At 36.4% G+C, this 14,306-nt stretch overlaps 1 protein-coding gene across 4 annotated transcripts in view; it reads right to left on the reverse strand.

Annotated features, from left to right (window-relative positions):
• Nucleotides 1–14,306, reverse strand: part of Thoc2 (THO complex subunit 2) — a 109,099-nt gene that overhangs the window by 77,590 nt on the left and 17,203 nt on the right. For all 4 annotated transcript variants that reach the window (XR_015047172.1, XR_015047173.1, XM_029473077.2 and 1 more), the window contains exons 3-6: nucleotides 9,319–9,410; nucleotides 7,291–7,342; nucleotides 1,376–1,446; nucleotides 203–324 (exon numbers count right to left, since the gene is read on the reverse strand). Coding sequence is in view for 2 of the 4 variants with exons in the window: in XM_029473077.2 (XP_029328937.1) it covers nucleotides 203–324; nucleotides 1,376–1,446; nucleotides 7,291–7,342; nucleotides 9,319–9,410 (337 nt within the window). In the remaining 2 variants the exon portion in view is untranslated. The remainder of the gene's footprint in view (nucleotides 1–202; nucleotides 325–1,375; nucleotides 1,447–7,290; nucleotides 7,343–9,318; nucleotides 9,411–14,306) is intronic.

Consider the following 14,306-nt stretch of genomic DNA (forward strand, 5'->3'; position numbering starts at 1 on the left):
CTCAAACATGGACAAAGTTAACAGAAAGATAGGTCATTGAAAACTCAATAATTTAAATGTTCTTAAAAAAAAAAAGCTAACCACAAACAAACAAACAAACAAAAAAAAATAGCCTTCAAGGAGCCTTTAGAAACTGCTACTATTTAAAATGAGAAATATACATTCAGCTACTTGATCTGTAACATAAGCCACATATACTTACAAGAGTTTTGTCTTGATTTTAACTGACTTTTGGTTGAACTGCTGTGACTGTTTGATAAGCCCTAATGATTCCAAAGTTTCTGGATCCAATCGTTCCTTCAAAACTGTGTCTGAAACTAAATACTGCATTAAAAAATATTAAAGACCATTTATTCTTTAGCATTCCAACTATGTACACACACTCTTAAATATATTCAAAATAATCTTTCCAATGTAAGAATATAAAATTGTATCTCTTTATAAGCCTAAAATTTCAATTCAAAAAAATGACCTTCCAAATACTGAAAAGTAAATTATATAGCTCTTTCAAAAATTACTTTAAAATTACATGTTTGCTGTACACAGCTTAGAGAAAAACTACAGATTAAATTTCCTTATATTGAGCCTATCTTAACTCAATTTTCACTTAACATAGTACTTCAGCATTCTACATTTTCTACAGTAAAGCAAACTGTAATATAACAAAGGCAAGGACATTCTTCTACATCCTAGTAATGACATTTTTCCTTGGCTCTAATTTTATGAGCATGAAGTGGCTTACTAGACAATTGTGACTTCTATTTTTGTGGAGAAGGGTTGTTGCTGTTTGCTTAAAGACAGTGTCTCATGTATCCCAGGCTGTCTTTGAACTCATTGTAGTTAAGAATGATCTTGAACTTCTGATCCTGTCTCCATCTCCAACGTGCTGAGGTTACAAGCAAGTGTCACCATGCCGGGTTTATATGGTACTAGGGGTAGAACCCAGGGTTTCGTGTATGCAAGGCAAGCACTTTATCAACTAAACCGCAACCACAGCACAACTTATATTTATTCTTCTTAAACTGCCTCCATCATTTTATCCCTAACAAATAAAGTTTATTAAAAAATCAGTTTAAGAACAATCTACAATAAATTCTACTTACTTCATAGTTGCTTAAAATTTCTACATTAGGAACTGACTGGGTCAGAAATATCACTAAGGGTTTTTATAGGTAATAGATTAAATAATTTAAAATTATGATTATTTTACAGAAATTGCATACCTAATTTCACAAAATATTCCATTTCAAGATCTAAATCTCACCTTATCATTAAGTCAAATGAATGTCAGTATCATCCTTCATTTAAAATTATCAACTTTGATTATACTTATTCAATGCAAATTTGAGAAGGGGAAATATATCTGAAAACTTACCAAACATGCTAATACCAATTGTGTAAAATAGTCTCTCTTGCTTTTTTCTTCTAAACAATTTGTCTCAATATCTAGAATGGGAAGAAAAGGGATACAAATTTCATTTTTCTATACTCTCCCCTACTAAAAGAGTCATCTTCTTTAAAACTTAGTTTAAAATGCCTCTTTCTGTGTCAGGTATGGTAGTACACACCTGTAAGTAATCTCAGCACCCAGGAGCAGGGGGCATAAGGCTCAGAAGCTAAAGACCAACCTAGTCTACAGTATGAGCTCCAGGTCAGACCAGGAACAAAGAAATACCTTGTCTCAAAAATAAATATAATTGATTAAAAATAACTCTTACTGAATCTGGAAAAAATATAAACTGTAATAATATCTTTCATAAACTCATAAAACCTTAATTTCTCTTAATACTGATGACGGACCCTGTAACCTATAGCATGCATCCATAAATAAGTTTGTATCACAAGAAACACTGAAAACAAAATTTCAGAAATAAAAATACTATTTTCAAAAAGGAAAAATTCTAAGGAAGTTTAAATGACCACTCGTCAGAGGTGCCAAAATAGAGACTCATTCCATAATGGCCAAGTTGAACTAGGAAACAAGAAAAAAATCTCTTCCACATTAGTTGGGCTTTGTGGTACACAAATGTAATCACAGCCCTCAGACGGCTGAAGCAGAAGGATCATGAGTTCAAGACCAGCCTGGACTAAATAGGAAGATTCTGTATTGTAACAACAACAGCAAAAAAGGCCATTTTGGTGGTTGGTTGTTTTGTCTCCCAATCCCTTTTTGAGTGGGTATATATGTGCACTGTGCATACTCAGGAGTGTGGTATTAACATTGCTGTGTATGGAGGCCAGAGGATGATTGATGTCGAGTGTCTTCCTCAATTTTTCTCCACTTTATTGAGGTAGAGTCTCTCTCACTGAACTCAAAGTTTGCCAATTTAGCTAACATAACTAGCCAGCTTGCCAAAGATATCCTGTCTATGTCTCTCACACAGGCAAGCCACCATAGTGACCCCTTCCCCCTTTTAAGACAAAGTCTCACTACGTAATACAGATGACCTCAAACTCAAAGATCCACCTACCTCTACCTCTCCCTAGTGCTAGGACTAGAGCTGTATGTGTACAACCACATGGCCCTTACTCTGCTTTCTTGTGTGTGCTAGGGATTTGCTCTGATCCTCACGCCTTAGCAAAGGCTTTATCCACTTAGTCAGCTTCTCAGTCTTGGGGGTCGGGGGGTATTGTTGGTGGTGTTGGTGTTGTTGTTGTTGTTGTTGTTGTTGGGGAGGGTTGTTGTTGTTGTTTTTAACAAAAAAGGTCTCATTATGTAGCACAGGCTTGTCTTCAACCTGCTATGAACTTCAGGCTGACCTTTAAATCAACAGCAATTCTCTTTTCTCAGTTTCCCCAGGGCTGGCACAAAAAAAAAAATGCTTCCTAACCTTAAGAGTCACTTATCAATGAAGTTGAGAAACCTAATGTCACCAAGTCTATGAAAAGTCAGTATTAAAAGGTATATTTAAAATCCTATTTTGACTAATTCTAGTCACTAAATAAAAATACTCAACACTGGCATTTTATTCCTACTGAAATGTGTAAAAATACAGACTTCCCTCAGTTTTAGAAAATTGTTCAGAAAACTTATCCAAGCTTAGATCTGAGGTGTGGATAAAATAAAACAATTAATGCAAAATGCCAAACATCAAAATTTTCAAATAAGATTAGCAGAATTACACAAAGGTTGACCTCAGATTGTTGCTTTAACTGATTTTTTTTCCCTATGAGACAGTCTCTTGCAGACAAATCACTAAATAGCCAAGATGACCTTAAATTTCTGATCCTCTTGCTTCTACTTACCAAGTGCTTAGAATTACTTATTTTTAAAGTCAACTGGTAATTTAGACTGTACAATAAATGTCATTAGTCTTACTGAAGTAATAACTAGTACCTCTAAGTAGATCTTCCGAAATAATACAACTTAACCACAGTTTTACTTTAGGTTACATTCTACTGTCAACATGAAAAATCAAAAGAGAAGGAGATTTATAGCATCAAATGTTTTCCTGACCCTTCACTATTCCTTTTTGACAACTGCCATTTACCCATATCCTAGCAACTGTACCACAAAGTTAGCACAAGTACATTAAGAAAATTTTAGGGGTTAAGGGTGTGGCTTAGTGGTACTTGCTTAGAATCTGTGAGATCATGGGCTCTATACACTACAGCACACAGGAAAAAAATAAAACAGAAAATTTACGGTATGATTTATGCAATGTAACTTACAATACAATCTCAACTTTTTTTTTTCCTGGCATGGGGCTTCATAATGCATCCCTGGCAAGTCTGGACCTTGCTATGTGGACCAGGCCGATGACCTCAAGTTCATAAAGATCCACCTACATCTGTCTCCAGAGTGCTGGGACTAGAAGCAGATACCCACCAAGCCCAGTTAATCTCTACTTTTAGCGGTGTTTTCTCAAAGACTTAACTGATCTCATTAATTTTTTCCAGAGGTTCCCAGTTATCTCTGAGTCCTAAAGTTGTTAAGATGACATCACTAAGGTCCTTTAGTTCAGGCACATGGTGCTCAAGTCCTCGTAGCTACTTGACCTGATTAAGGTACTATTCTCTCAGCTTGTGATTATGGTAGTAATACTGAACAGGACCTCAAGAAATCTGTTAGTTAACCTGTCTCAACACACAGTTTAGTAGTTATCCCAATTATACTTCCTCTATTTTCATTATTATTTTCCTTCTAACTCAAAACAGCATTCAAATAAATGTTTCATCATACCTTATTCCATCCAGTATCCTTAATTAGCACTTAGTGCGTTCTTTTTTAATTTCCCCTATGATTATCTAAAAAGCCCTCAGCTTCCTCCTCCTCCTGTCTTCTATATTATCAGCCAACTGGCCCACCTCCAAGGTCTCATCAGTGCATCGTGTTACTTCAGAATCAGCCTCTCAAGTTACTCAGGCTCCCTCTCACTAAACCTCATTTTGCCTATCTGCATACCTACCATATAGTTGTTATAAGGTTAAGATATAAGATGTTATAAGATGAAAATTTTTAACATGATGCCTAAAGTATGAAAGCTGTTCCAAAAATAGCACCTATGCCATAATATTATTAGTATCATCATCATTATTACACATAACTCTCATTCTTTTTAAAGATTAATTTTATGTGCATGAGGTTTTTTTTTTATAGATTCCAAATTGTTTTTATTAGGTATTTTCTTCATTTACATTTCCAATGCTATTCTAAAAATCCTTCATACCCTCCCCCCAATCCCCTACCCACCTACTCCCACTTCTTGGCCCTGGAGTTCCCCTTCGATATGTACTCACTGATAAGTGGATATTAGCCCAGAAACTTAGAATACCCAAGATACAAGATACAATTTGCAAAACACATGAAACTCAAGAAGAACGAAGACCAAAGTGTGGACACTTTGCCCCTTCTTAGAATTGGGAACAAAACACCCATGGAAGGAGTTACAGAGACAAAGTCTGGAGCTGAGACGAAAGGATGGACCATCTAGAGACTGCCATACCCGGAGATCCATCCCATAATCAGCTTCCAAACGCTGACACCATTGCATACACTAGCAAGATTTTGCTGAAAGGACCCAGATATACCTGTCTCTTGTGAGGCTATGCCCGGGCCTGGCAAACACAGAAGTGGATGCTCACAGTCAGCTAGTGAATGGATCACAGGGCCCCCAATGGAGGAGCTAGAGAAAGTACCCAAGGAGCTAAAGGGATCTGCAATCCTATAGGTGGAACAACAATATGAACTAACCAGTACCCCACCCCCCCAGCTCGTGTCTCTAGCTGCATATGAATCAGAAGATGGCCTAGTCGGCCATCATTGGAGAGAGGCCCATTGGTCTTGCAAACTTTATATGCATAAGTTTTAACTGTGTGTATGTATATGTACATATACACAGTTAAGCATGGTACCTATGGAGGTAAGATCCTCTACAATTGGACCTAAGGATGAGGAGCTGCCATGTGGGTGCTGGGAACTAAATCTCTGTTCTCTGTAAGAGCAACAAGTGTTACTAACTACTGAGCCATCTTCCCAGCCAGCTAGTTCACATTCCTCTTTGTTTTTTTAGGATTTATTTCTTTATTATGTCTACAGTGTTCTGTCTGCAGGTATGCCTGCACATCAGAAGAGGGCATCAGATCTCATTGTAGATGATTGCAAACCACCATTTGGTTGCTGGGAATTTGAACTTAGAACTCTGAAAGAGCAGCCTCTACTCTTTTAAGCTCTAGGCCATCTCTAGAGCCCTAGATCACATTCTTAATCCTAATTTCTCTACTTGTTCTGGAGTCATCCTTGTATGATTTTTTTCCTGCCTAGAGTGAGTGTGCACGAGGGGGCAGATGAAGGATATTCTTAACCAAGTATGGGATTCTAATCATGCTTGTAAAAATCGGTTGGGTAGTATGGAAGAAATTTCCCCCAAAGTAACTATATATCACCATCATGAATCCATGTTACAGTAGAAATGATCTGTAGAAAGAGTCACTTGGCTTAAAAAAATGAAGGAAAGCTATTATTTTAATAAGTCAATTTTTTAAAAACTACTAGAATTGAAGAATCGAAAAGAGCGAAAAGGGTAGTAACTGCTGAGTACTAAAGACAGACAACACTACTAAGGACATCTTTCAAAAATAGCTCCTAGAAACTGGTTTCCTAAATATAAAATTTGTGGAAAAAGACAATTGTGTTTACATTGGAATGTGTTTTGTATTAAATATTTGTTAGTATCATTTTCAAATATTAAGTATCTTTTTTAATTTTGTATAAACCAATCAATTAAATACAGTGAAGATGTACTTTATCATTCAAACCAGGACAGTTTGGTATAAAAGATTATTACTGATTTTATTTATCTATTAATTTCATTATTAATTTTATTTATCTATTAATGATTTTGCCAGGAGGGGAAACAACAGAACACATGGCCGACTCATTAGTGATCTTTCTTTCACATTTATCACTCACTCAAATATATTTTAACCTGTTCCTAAAATTGCCACTGTTCTGAAACTTGAAACATTCTCAAAAACCAAAGGAATTCATATTAGCTAAGAACAAACTCTAAATACTCAGTGAGCCATTTAATTAACTCACCAAATCCTGGGAATTAAAAGTAATAAACTAAAGTAACTCCAACTTGGCAAACCCTTAGAAGATAAGGCTTGCTTTAAAGGTAATAATATATGTCTAGCAATGTGTTTGGACTCAAAATTACAGAAAGAACATAACTGATGGGGAAGCCATGCTCAGTTATTTAATCAATAGCTAAAATTAGACAAATAAATTTTCAAAACATATTATTTGTAAATCCATGTTTTCCTCAGAGACACTACCTTTAATTGGAAATCAAAGAATTATTCATTTATTGAGAAAAAAGTCTATATGAATTCTTATATGAATTCTGGATAAATACAACACAAATTTTTTTACCCTCAAAACAAATGTACTTTTAATGATTTTGACTAATCTTACTCATTTTAAAATAAGACTTAAAAGGGAACTTTGAGATTCAGAGAAATTTCATTGAATGACACGATGTAGTTACTATAATTGCAGAAATGCAGGCAAATGTGAGAAAACTTGACTTTTTTTTACTTGAAATTAGCCCATTTAGCTCAAACTTACATAAATATATATTATCAATCAAAAAAGTATACTGTTAAATTAAATTATAAAATTTATAAAGTAATTATATTTGATTTACAAAACTATATTCTGTGTAAAGTTAAAAATGATTGAAGATTTGCAGAAAATCTGCATGTTTGTAAAAAAAAAAAGCATTTAACACGATCTCATGATCTTACACAAAATTGTTACATGCAAAATAAACATTTCCCACCTACCTAATATGCAGAACACATCAGCAAGAATAGAAGGCATATCCTCACGGAATTCCTACGATAAAAGATTTACAATCAGTTCCAGAATAGCACGGAAAAAGTGTTATTATTTCAAAACAATTCTCATCAATCAAGTAGAAGTCAACTGAAGTCCAGCATGTCTACATTAGAATTCTCCGAGGTAAGGTTCATAAGTATAAGAACATCGATTGGTTAGAAGAAAGGACTTGGGCTGCATGTGTACAGGCCTTTAATCCCAGTACAGACAGACAGAGGCAGGCAGGCAGGCAGGCTTCTGTGATTTCAAAGTCAGTGTGTCTGCAAACCCCTTGTTAACCAGGGCTACATATACATAGTAAGACCCTATCTCAAAAAAAATCATAGTGTCAGAAGATCAGAAATCTAAAAATTATATCAATTAAAAGCAATTATTCTATAATTCAAGATTCTGTGAAGATGAAATAATTATCAATTTTTCTTTTTATTTTCTTTATTCACTCTTTGTTTATAGCTTTTGGGGGGAGGGGACTGACCCAAAATCTTGTTTCTGGATGAAAGCACCAGCATTAGTCCACAATTATTTCTTGGCTTGTTACTTCCATGATCAATTTTAGAGCCATTTCCCATTAGTAAGGATCACAGTTCAGTTACTGTAATTAGTAGTTTTCTGGCACTACAGCAACCCTAAAATTCATCTATTTTCAGAGACTATAAGAGAGAAATTCAAAGAAAAAAGCTGGCAGCTGCTAGGAGTCATATAAATCCATATGTGTGATTAAGATACTGGACAAATATATATTAGTATGGAAAAGCCATGACAAAGGCAATGCAGGGTAGAAGCATATACATACAATGAAATATTCAAAATATAGGACACACTAACTTCTAAAAACACAGTATAGGTAATGTTTATTTAGACTAATTTTATAAATGGAAAAATAATTATAGTCAATTCTGCATACAGACTAAAATTATACAAACTCTCAATTTACAGAATGAAATTATCTTAGTGGTCTGTCAGTTGTTCAAGGGCTATGAATGCAAATATTCAGATTAATTAAAGAACAGAAGTAGAAAGATGCAAGGGTTTTTCCAAAGAAATATACCACTTTATAACTATGTTAACTGGAGACAGTTTCAGGAAGGAAGAGAAATATATATTAAAATTCGTCCTGTTCAAATGTACTTAGGGAGGGGTGGGGAGTATCACCACAGCTAAACTTAAAACTTCCATTAAAACTACCCAAGAAAAGCACAAAAATCATATGAAGCAGATTCCAAACTCCCACCGGAAAGAACTACAGAAACATAAAACATACAGAAAATTCACATAAATTCCCGAATACCATCTCAATAGTTATTAGAAAAGTTGGACAAATAATTTACACAAATCTAAAGACCAGTCTCACAACAGACTAGCACACCACTTGAAATTTTAAGTTTACAATAAACACCCTAACAATCAACAGTCCCTCTTCCAGTTCAAATTATCAAACAGCATGAGTCATTAGCAATCTACAGTGAATCTACATTCGAAAGTATTTGCTCTGAATCTAGCCTAAATCCTCCAATAAATGTAAGTAAAACCGAACTGGCCACTTAAAGGTTTTTTTTAAAAAAAATCTAGCTGTTATTTTCTAAAAGTAAGTAGGAAGTAGATACAAACAAATGAATGTCAGGATTATGCAACTGCAATTTAAAATAATTTAATTCGTAAAATAAAATTATAGTCATAATTATCAAAAAGTATCATTATTTGAAGAAAATACTTTATTTCTAGAGTCAAAATATTAGTTAAGGCTTTGACATCATTCCAGTACTTTTGTTTTGCTCAAGCCAGTTTTTATAACCTTTTCTTCCTTACAAACAGAAGGAAAGACTAAAATGTCAATTTTTGTAGAGCAAAAATGACTTACCAATATTACCTTTAAAACTATTATTTTGACAAAGTACATGTTATACACTTCAAAGAGCTTTGTAGCAAAAGTGAAGAGATATGGAACAATTACTGTTTTAAATAGATATACTTACGCTAATGTCATTAAGAACACTAGATGCCTGTTCATGTTTTAAATTTCCTTTAATGACATGGTATGACAACTCATAGAGAGCTTGTTGAAAATCTGTTGAACATAAAAGACATAGTGTAAAGATAGTATCTTTAACAAGAAAGGCAAACTCTGAAAAAATCTATTCTTTATTTCTCATAATTATAAAACATCAATAACAAGATATATATATCTAATAAAAGTTTACTGTAGGAGCAATATCTTTTTACTTCTACAAAAACAACATTAATGGGTTTGGGAAAAGTTAACCATTCGTTCTCCACTGTAATACAACTAGAGGTTAAGCATTCCCTTCTCTTTTTTCCATGGCTACAAATTTCACATATTCACACATTTGCTACGTACATCATTTAATATTTTGATTCCTCTTCAATACTTCCTTTTCTTCTGGTAGTCCTGGAGCTTAATGTGTGCTAAGCAAGTGCTCTATCAGTAAGCTACATCACCAGCCACTTTAATGTTAGACAATGTCTCATTAAGTTGTAAAGGACAATCCTGCCTCAAGATCCCAGGTACTGAATTTACAGACATGTACTAGCACACCTGACCCACTAACACATTTTAGGGCATTTTGCCACTGTCTTCAGAAATATTTTAAATGAGTACACTGTACCCAACAAGATATAAACAAAATTAACCATCTCCCCACTAGCCACCTTCACAGATTTGTCTAAATGTATTCAGAGTTCACTCAATTCAATCTTGAGGCTACAATAAGACCTAAGGAGTAGAGTTAAACATGATAGGAAATTTCTCCCAAAATCTAAACTTTTTCTCTTCAATTTATATCAGAATTCAAAAAAATAAAGACATATGTACAATACACACACACACATACATACACATACACACAAACAAAAATTGCTATTTTATAAGAATTGTCAACTACAAGTAACCATGCTATTATCACCACCTCATTTCCTCAACAAAAAGTCTTTTATTGACTGGGGAGTTAGAAGTTGACTGAACACCTTCGAGTCGTTTTTTTTTTCTTTATTTCTGTATAATAACTTTTCTCCTTCCAATCACTAAAGTTGAAAAACAAGGAGTGCTAAAAACCATTAATAGAGGGTTACTGACATGAATCAGTTTGTCAAGGTCTTGCCTACCATGCAAAAAGCTCTGTATTCTATTTCCTACATTTCATAAAACTGGGCATAGTAGCCTGTGATCCAAGCACTTAGGAGATAGAGGTAGACAGATCTCCAGTCAATCTCAAGTTCCAGATATCAAGTTCCAGATCAGCATGGGCTACATGACACATTCTCAAAAAAAACCTAAAACACAAATATAAAATAAAGCCTAGAAGCTAGAGAAATGTAGCTCAACATAGAGTGATTCCCTAGCATTGCTGAGATCCTGAGTTCAATCCCCAGGATGATGAAATAGAAAAGTACTCAAAGGAAACTTCCCCTAAAACATAGAAATACCAGGTACGGTGGCGTACAACCAGTCCATAGTCCCAGCATGAATTCAGAAAACAGGCGCAGGAAGAGCAGGAGTTTAAAGCCATCTCATCTACACAGCAAGTTGCAGGCCAACCTGACTACATGAGATCCTGCCCCACACCATTTCATCCTCAAAGAAACTAAAATAAAGCCTAGTTATAATCCCCTTTTATGGAAAATAAAATTTAAAAAAAAGATTTCAGGACAAAAAAAAAAAAAAGCAAGTGAAAAAAGAAATTCTTTTAAAAAAAAAAAAATCCTCACTGGAGACAGCTATATCAGGGTCCTTTCAGCAAAATCTTGCTGGTGTATGCAATAGTGTCTGCATTTGTTGCCGATTATGGGATGGATCCCCGGGTGGAACAGTCTCTGGATAGTCCATCCTTTCATCTTAGCTCTAAACTTTGTCTCTTCAACTCCTTCCATGGATATTTTATTCCCTATTCTAGGGAGGAAAGAAGTATCCACGCGTTGGTCTTCCTTCTTGATTTTATTGTATTTTAGAAGTTATATCTTGGGTATTCTTGGTTTCTGGGCTAATATCCACTATCAGTGAGTGCATATCAAGAAGGAAATGGTAAAGACAAGTTGCTTTGGTTTCATGGTATTTTATTAATAGAAACCCTAATTAAGACAGAAATTGTTATCAGATCATGAGGTATTACTATGACAGACTTGACCATGTGTTTTGACATTTACAATCTGAGCTGAAAAAGACACTTAGAGCTCAGAGATCGGGGGCTTAGATGATAAGAATGCTGAAAGCAATGCAGGTAATAGTGGTTGGGTGTTTGATGTTTCAAAGGGAAGCAAAGACTCGACCAGAGCCATTTGTGTAATATTTTGTGTTAATCATCTGTAGGTCAGCTAGAGTGGAAGAGATAACTGGTAATTAACAAGAGCCCAGAGCCCACGGCAATTGATGCTTGTTGGCTAGAGCAGAGAAATATGTGGTGATTAAAAAGAGACCAGTAAGCTGGACGGTGGTGGCACACGCCTTTAATCCCAGCACTCGGGAGGCAGAAGCAGGTGGATTTCTGAGTTCGAGGCCAGCCTGGTCTACAGAGTGAGTTCCAGGACAGTCAGGGCTACACAGAGAAACCCTGTCTCGAAAAGCCACAAAAGAAAAAGAAGAAGGGGGAGGAGGAGGAGGAGGAGGAGGAGGAGGAGGAGGAGGAGGAGGAGGAGGAGGAGGAGGAGGAAGAGAGGGAGGAGAGGAAGGGAGGGACGGAGGGAAGGGGAGGGGGGAGGGAAAGGGGGAGGAGGAGGAGACCAGTACAGGAAAGCTAGTTCCGCCCCTCATCTAGGCAAACACGGGAGAGCTGGTCTGGTGGCTTGGACATGAGAGCTAGTGGGCTGACCAACTCAGCTACCAGCCAGACCCAGATCCAGAGCCTTGAGTTGGCTCACCCCACCATCTATCCCATCTATGAGCTGCTGGAGTATGTGAAGGAGCCAGTCCTACAGAAGCAAAGCTACAAAATCTGCATGACTCAGGGCAACAATCCTGGTGAGAATTCAGTATTGATGGGGTAGTAGAAGCCAGAGGCCTCGAACTAGACAAATGAATCATTGCAAAGAACATTTACAAGTAAAGCCGTTTGGGCAAAAAGGTATGCTCTGTGACACAGTGTGACATACCACACCTTTCACACTAAGATGTTGGGAGTTTGTTCATTTAATTTTTATTTTTTAGTTTTTGCTTTGTTTTGAGGGGGAGGTTGCAAGGGTAGAGGCCAGATATGGAGGGACTGGGAGATGAACAGGATTAGGGTATACAATGTGTAATTCACAAAGAATCAACAATTTTTTTTAAATGTAAGAAAGGCAAAGTAAAAGTAAGGAACAGAAGACATGAATGGAATTGAAACAAAAAAATGGATTTATTGATTGTTGTGGGCTGAGAAAGTGTTGAATTAGTTAGCCCTATCTTCTTATATATTTCCTCTTTCAACAGAAAAATAAGTACCCACATCTAAGAATTCTATGATGCCTACTATTTTCATATTATCAATTACTCTTGAAGATAAGAATATGTGAGACATGAGACTCCCTTCCTTCCTGCACATAATACTGTCTGGCTTGAGTGGTTTCAAGTAGGATGTGGGAGTCATGGACATTTTTCTTTTCTGCAACTCCTTTAATAAAGCAAAGATCCACTGTTATCCACTCTAATTGGGCTAACTTGCAGGGAGGGGAACCATAGACTTGGACTGGCCTAGCTGCCCTGAGGCATATGCCTCACAGATTTTCAGGTTAGAGTCCATGGCTCATAGAGCACAGTATGTCGTGCGGTTCCCGAAAGACTAATGCATTCCCTCGACTAATGCACTCCCTCAGACAGTGAAGGGTTCAGGCCACTTTATGCTTCTCTGTATATTCCCTCAGAAGTCAAGGAAGTATGTAAGCTTGACAGGACAATTGGTCTTAGACAATCTTGTGTACTCTGAATAGCTTGCACACATTATATCCTGGCAACTACAACTGTATTGATCCTGGCAACTGCATTATAGTCTTTCTGATAAAGGTATAAAAAGCCTGATTGCTCTCAATGAAAACTGTCACAGCAGCTGGAGAAGTGAGAAAAGGCAGAAAGGCCCCAGATTCAATTCCTGGCACCCACATGACAGTTCACAACTGTCTATAACTTCAGTTCCAGAAGATCTGACACCTTCACACATATTCAAACACCAATGCACATTAAATAAAAGTGAAACAAATAATTTTTAAAAATTAACAAAAAATGGAAAAAAATGTTGCAGCCTCAAAAGAAGAGGAGGAAGAGACCAGCATCAGTGAGGCAAAATCTGGGAAATATTTCCTTGGAGTTAGCAAACAAAAGCTGTGGTCCAGGGAGGGCCAAGATTATACCTCATGCTGGCAGAAGAACTAAGTAATTTTGAAGAGTTTACTAATGATTTTATAGGCATTAGAGTAGTGGTTCTCAACCTTCCTAATGCTAAAACTAAGTCCCCTTAAAACAGTTCTTCATGTTGTGGTGACCCAATCAGAACATTATTTTTATTGCTACTTCATAACTGTAGTTTTGCTACTATTATGAATCATAATGTAAAATATCTGATATGTAGGATACCCAATATGTGACCCATGTGAAAGGATTGTTTGGGCCACCAAGAGGTGGTGACCCACAGATTGAGAACCGCTGCATTAGAGAATTATGAAGAGCAACACTCAAGAGGCCAGGAGAAGCCATTGGTAAAAGTCTGGCCTCCGCAGCAGTGTAAATCCCAGGACTGAAGAGGACATGGAGAGCAGCTGAGGCTTGACATTATGTGAGACCAAGACAGGCCATGGGTGAATGTATAGCCTCAACTTAAACAGAAGCCCCAGGAATGAAGCAGTCATGGAGACAAGAAGGCTTCATGCCTTGTGGCAGAATTGGAGTCCCTGAAGAGAACTCAAGAAAGGACAGTGGTGAAGATGGAACCTAGTTATAGCAGGAGACCCCAGCATTTTGGAGAAGCCAATGAATGCCAAGGAC

This window comes from Mus caroli, unplaced genomic scaffold (assembly GCF_978045245.1).
Source record: "Mus caroli unplaced genomic scaffold, Mus_caroli_1 scaffold_5, whole genome shotgun sequence".
Classification (NCBI taxonomy): Eukaryota; Metazoa; Chordata; class Mammalia; order Rodentia; family Muridae; genus Mus; species Mus caroli.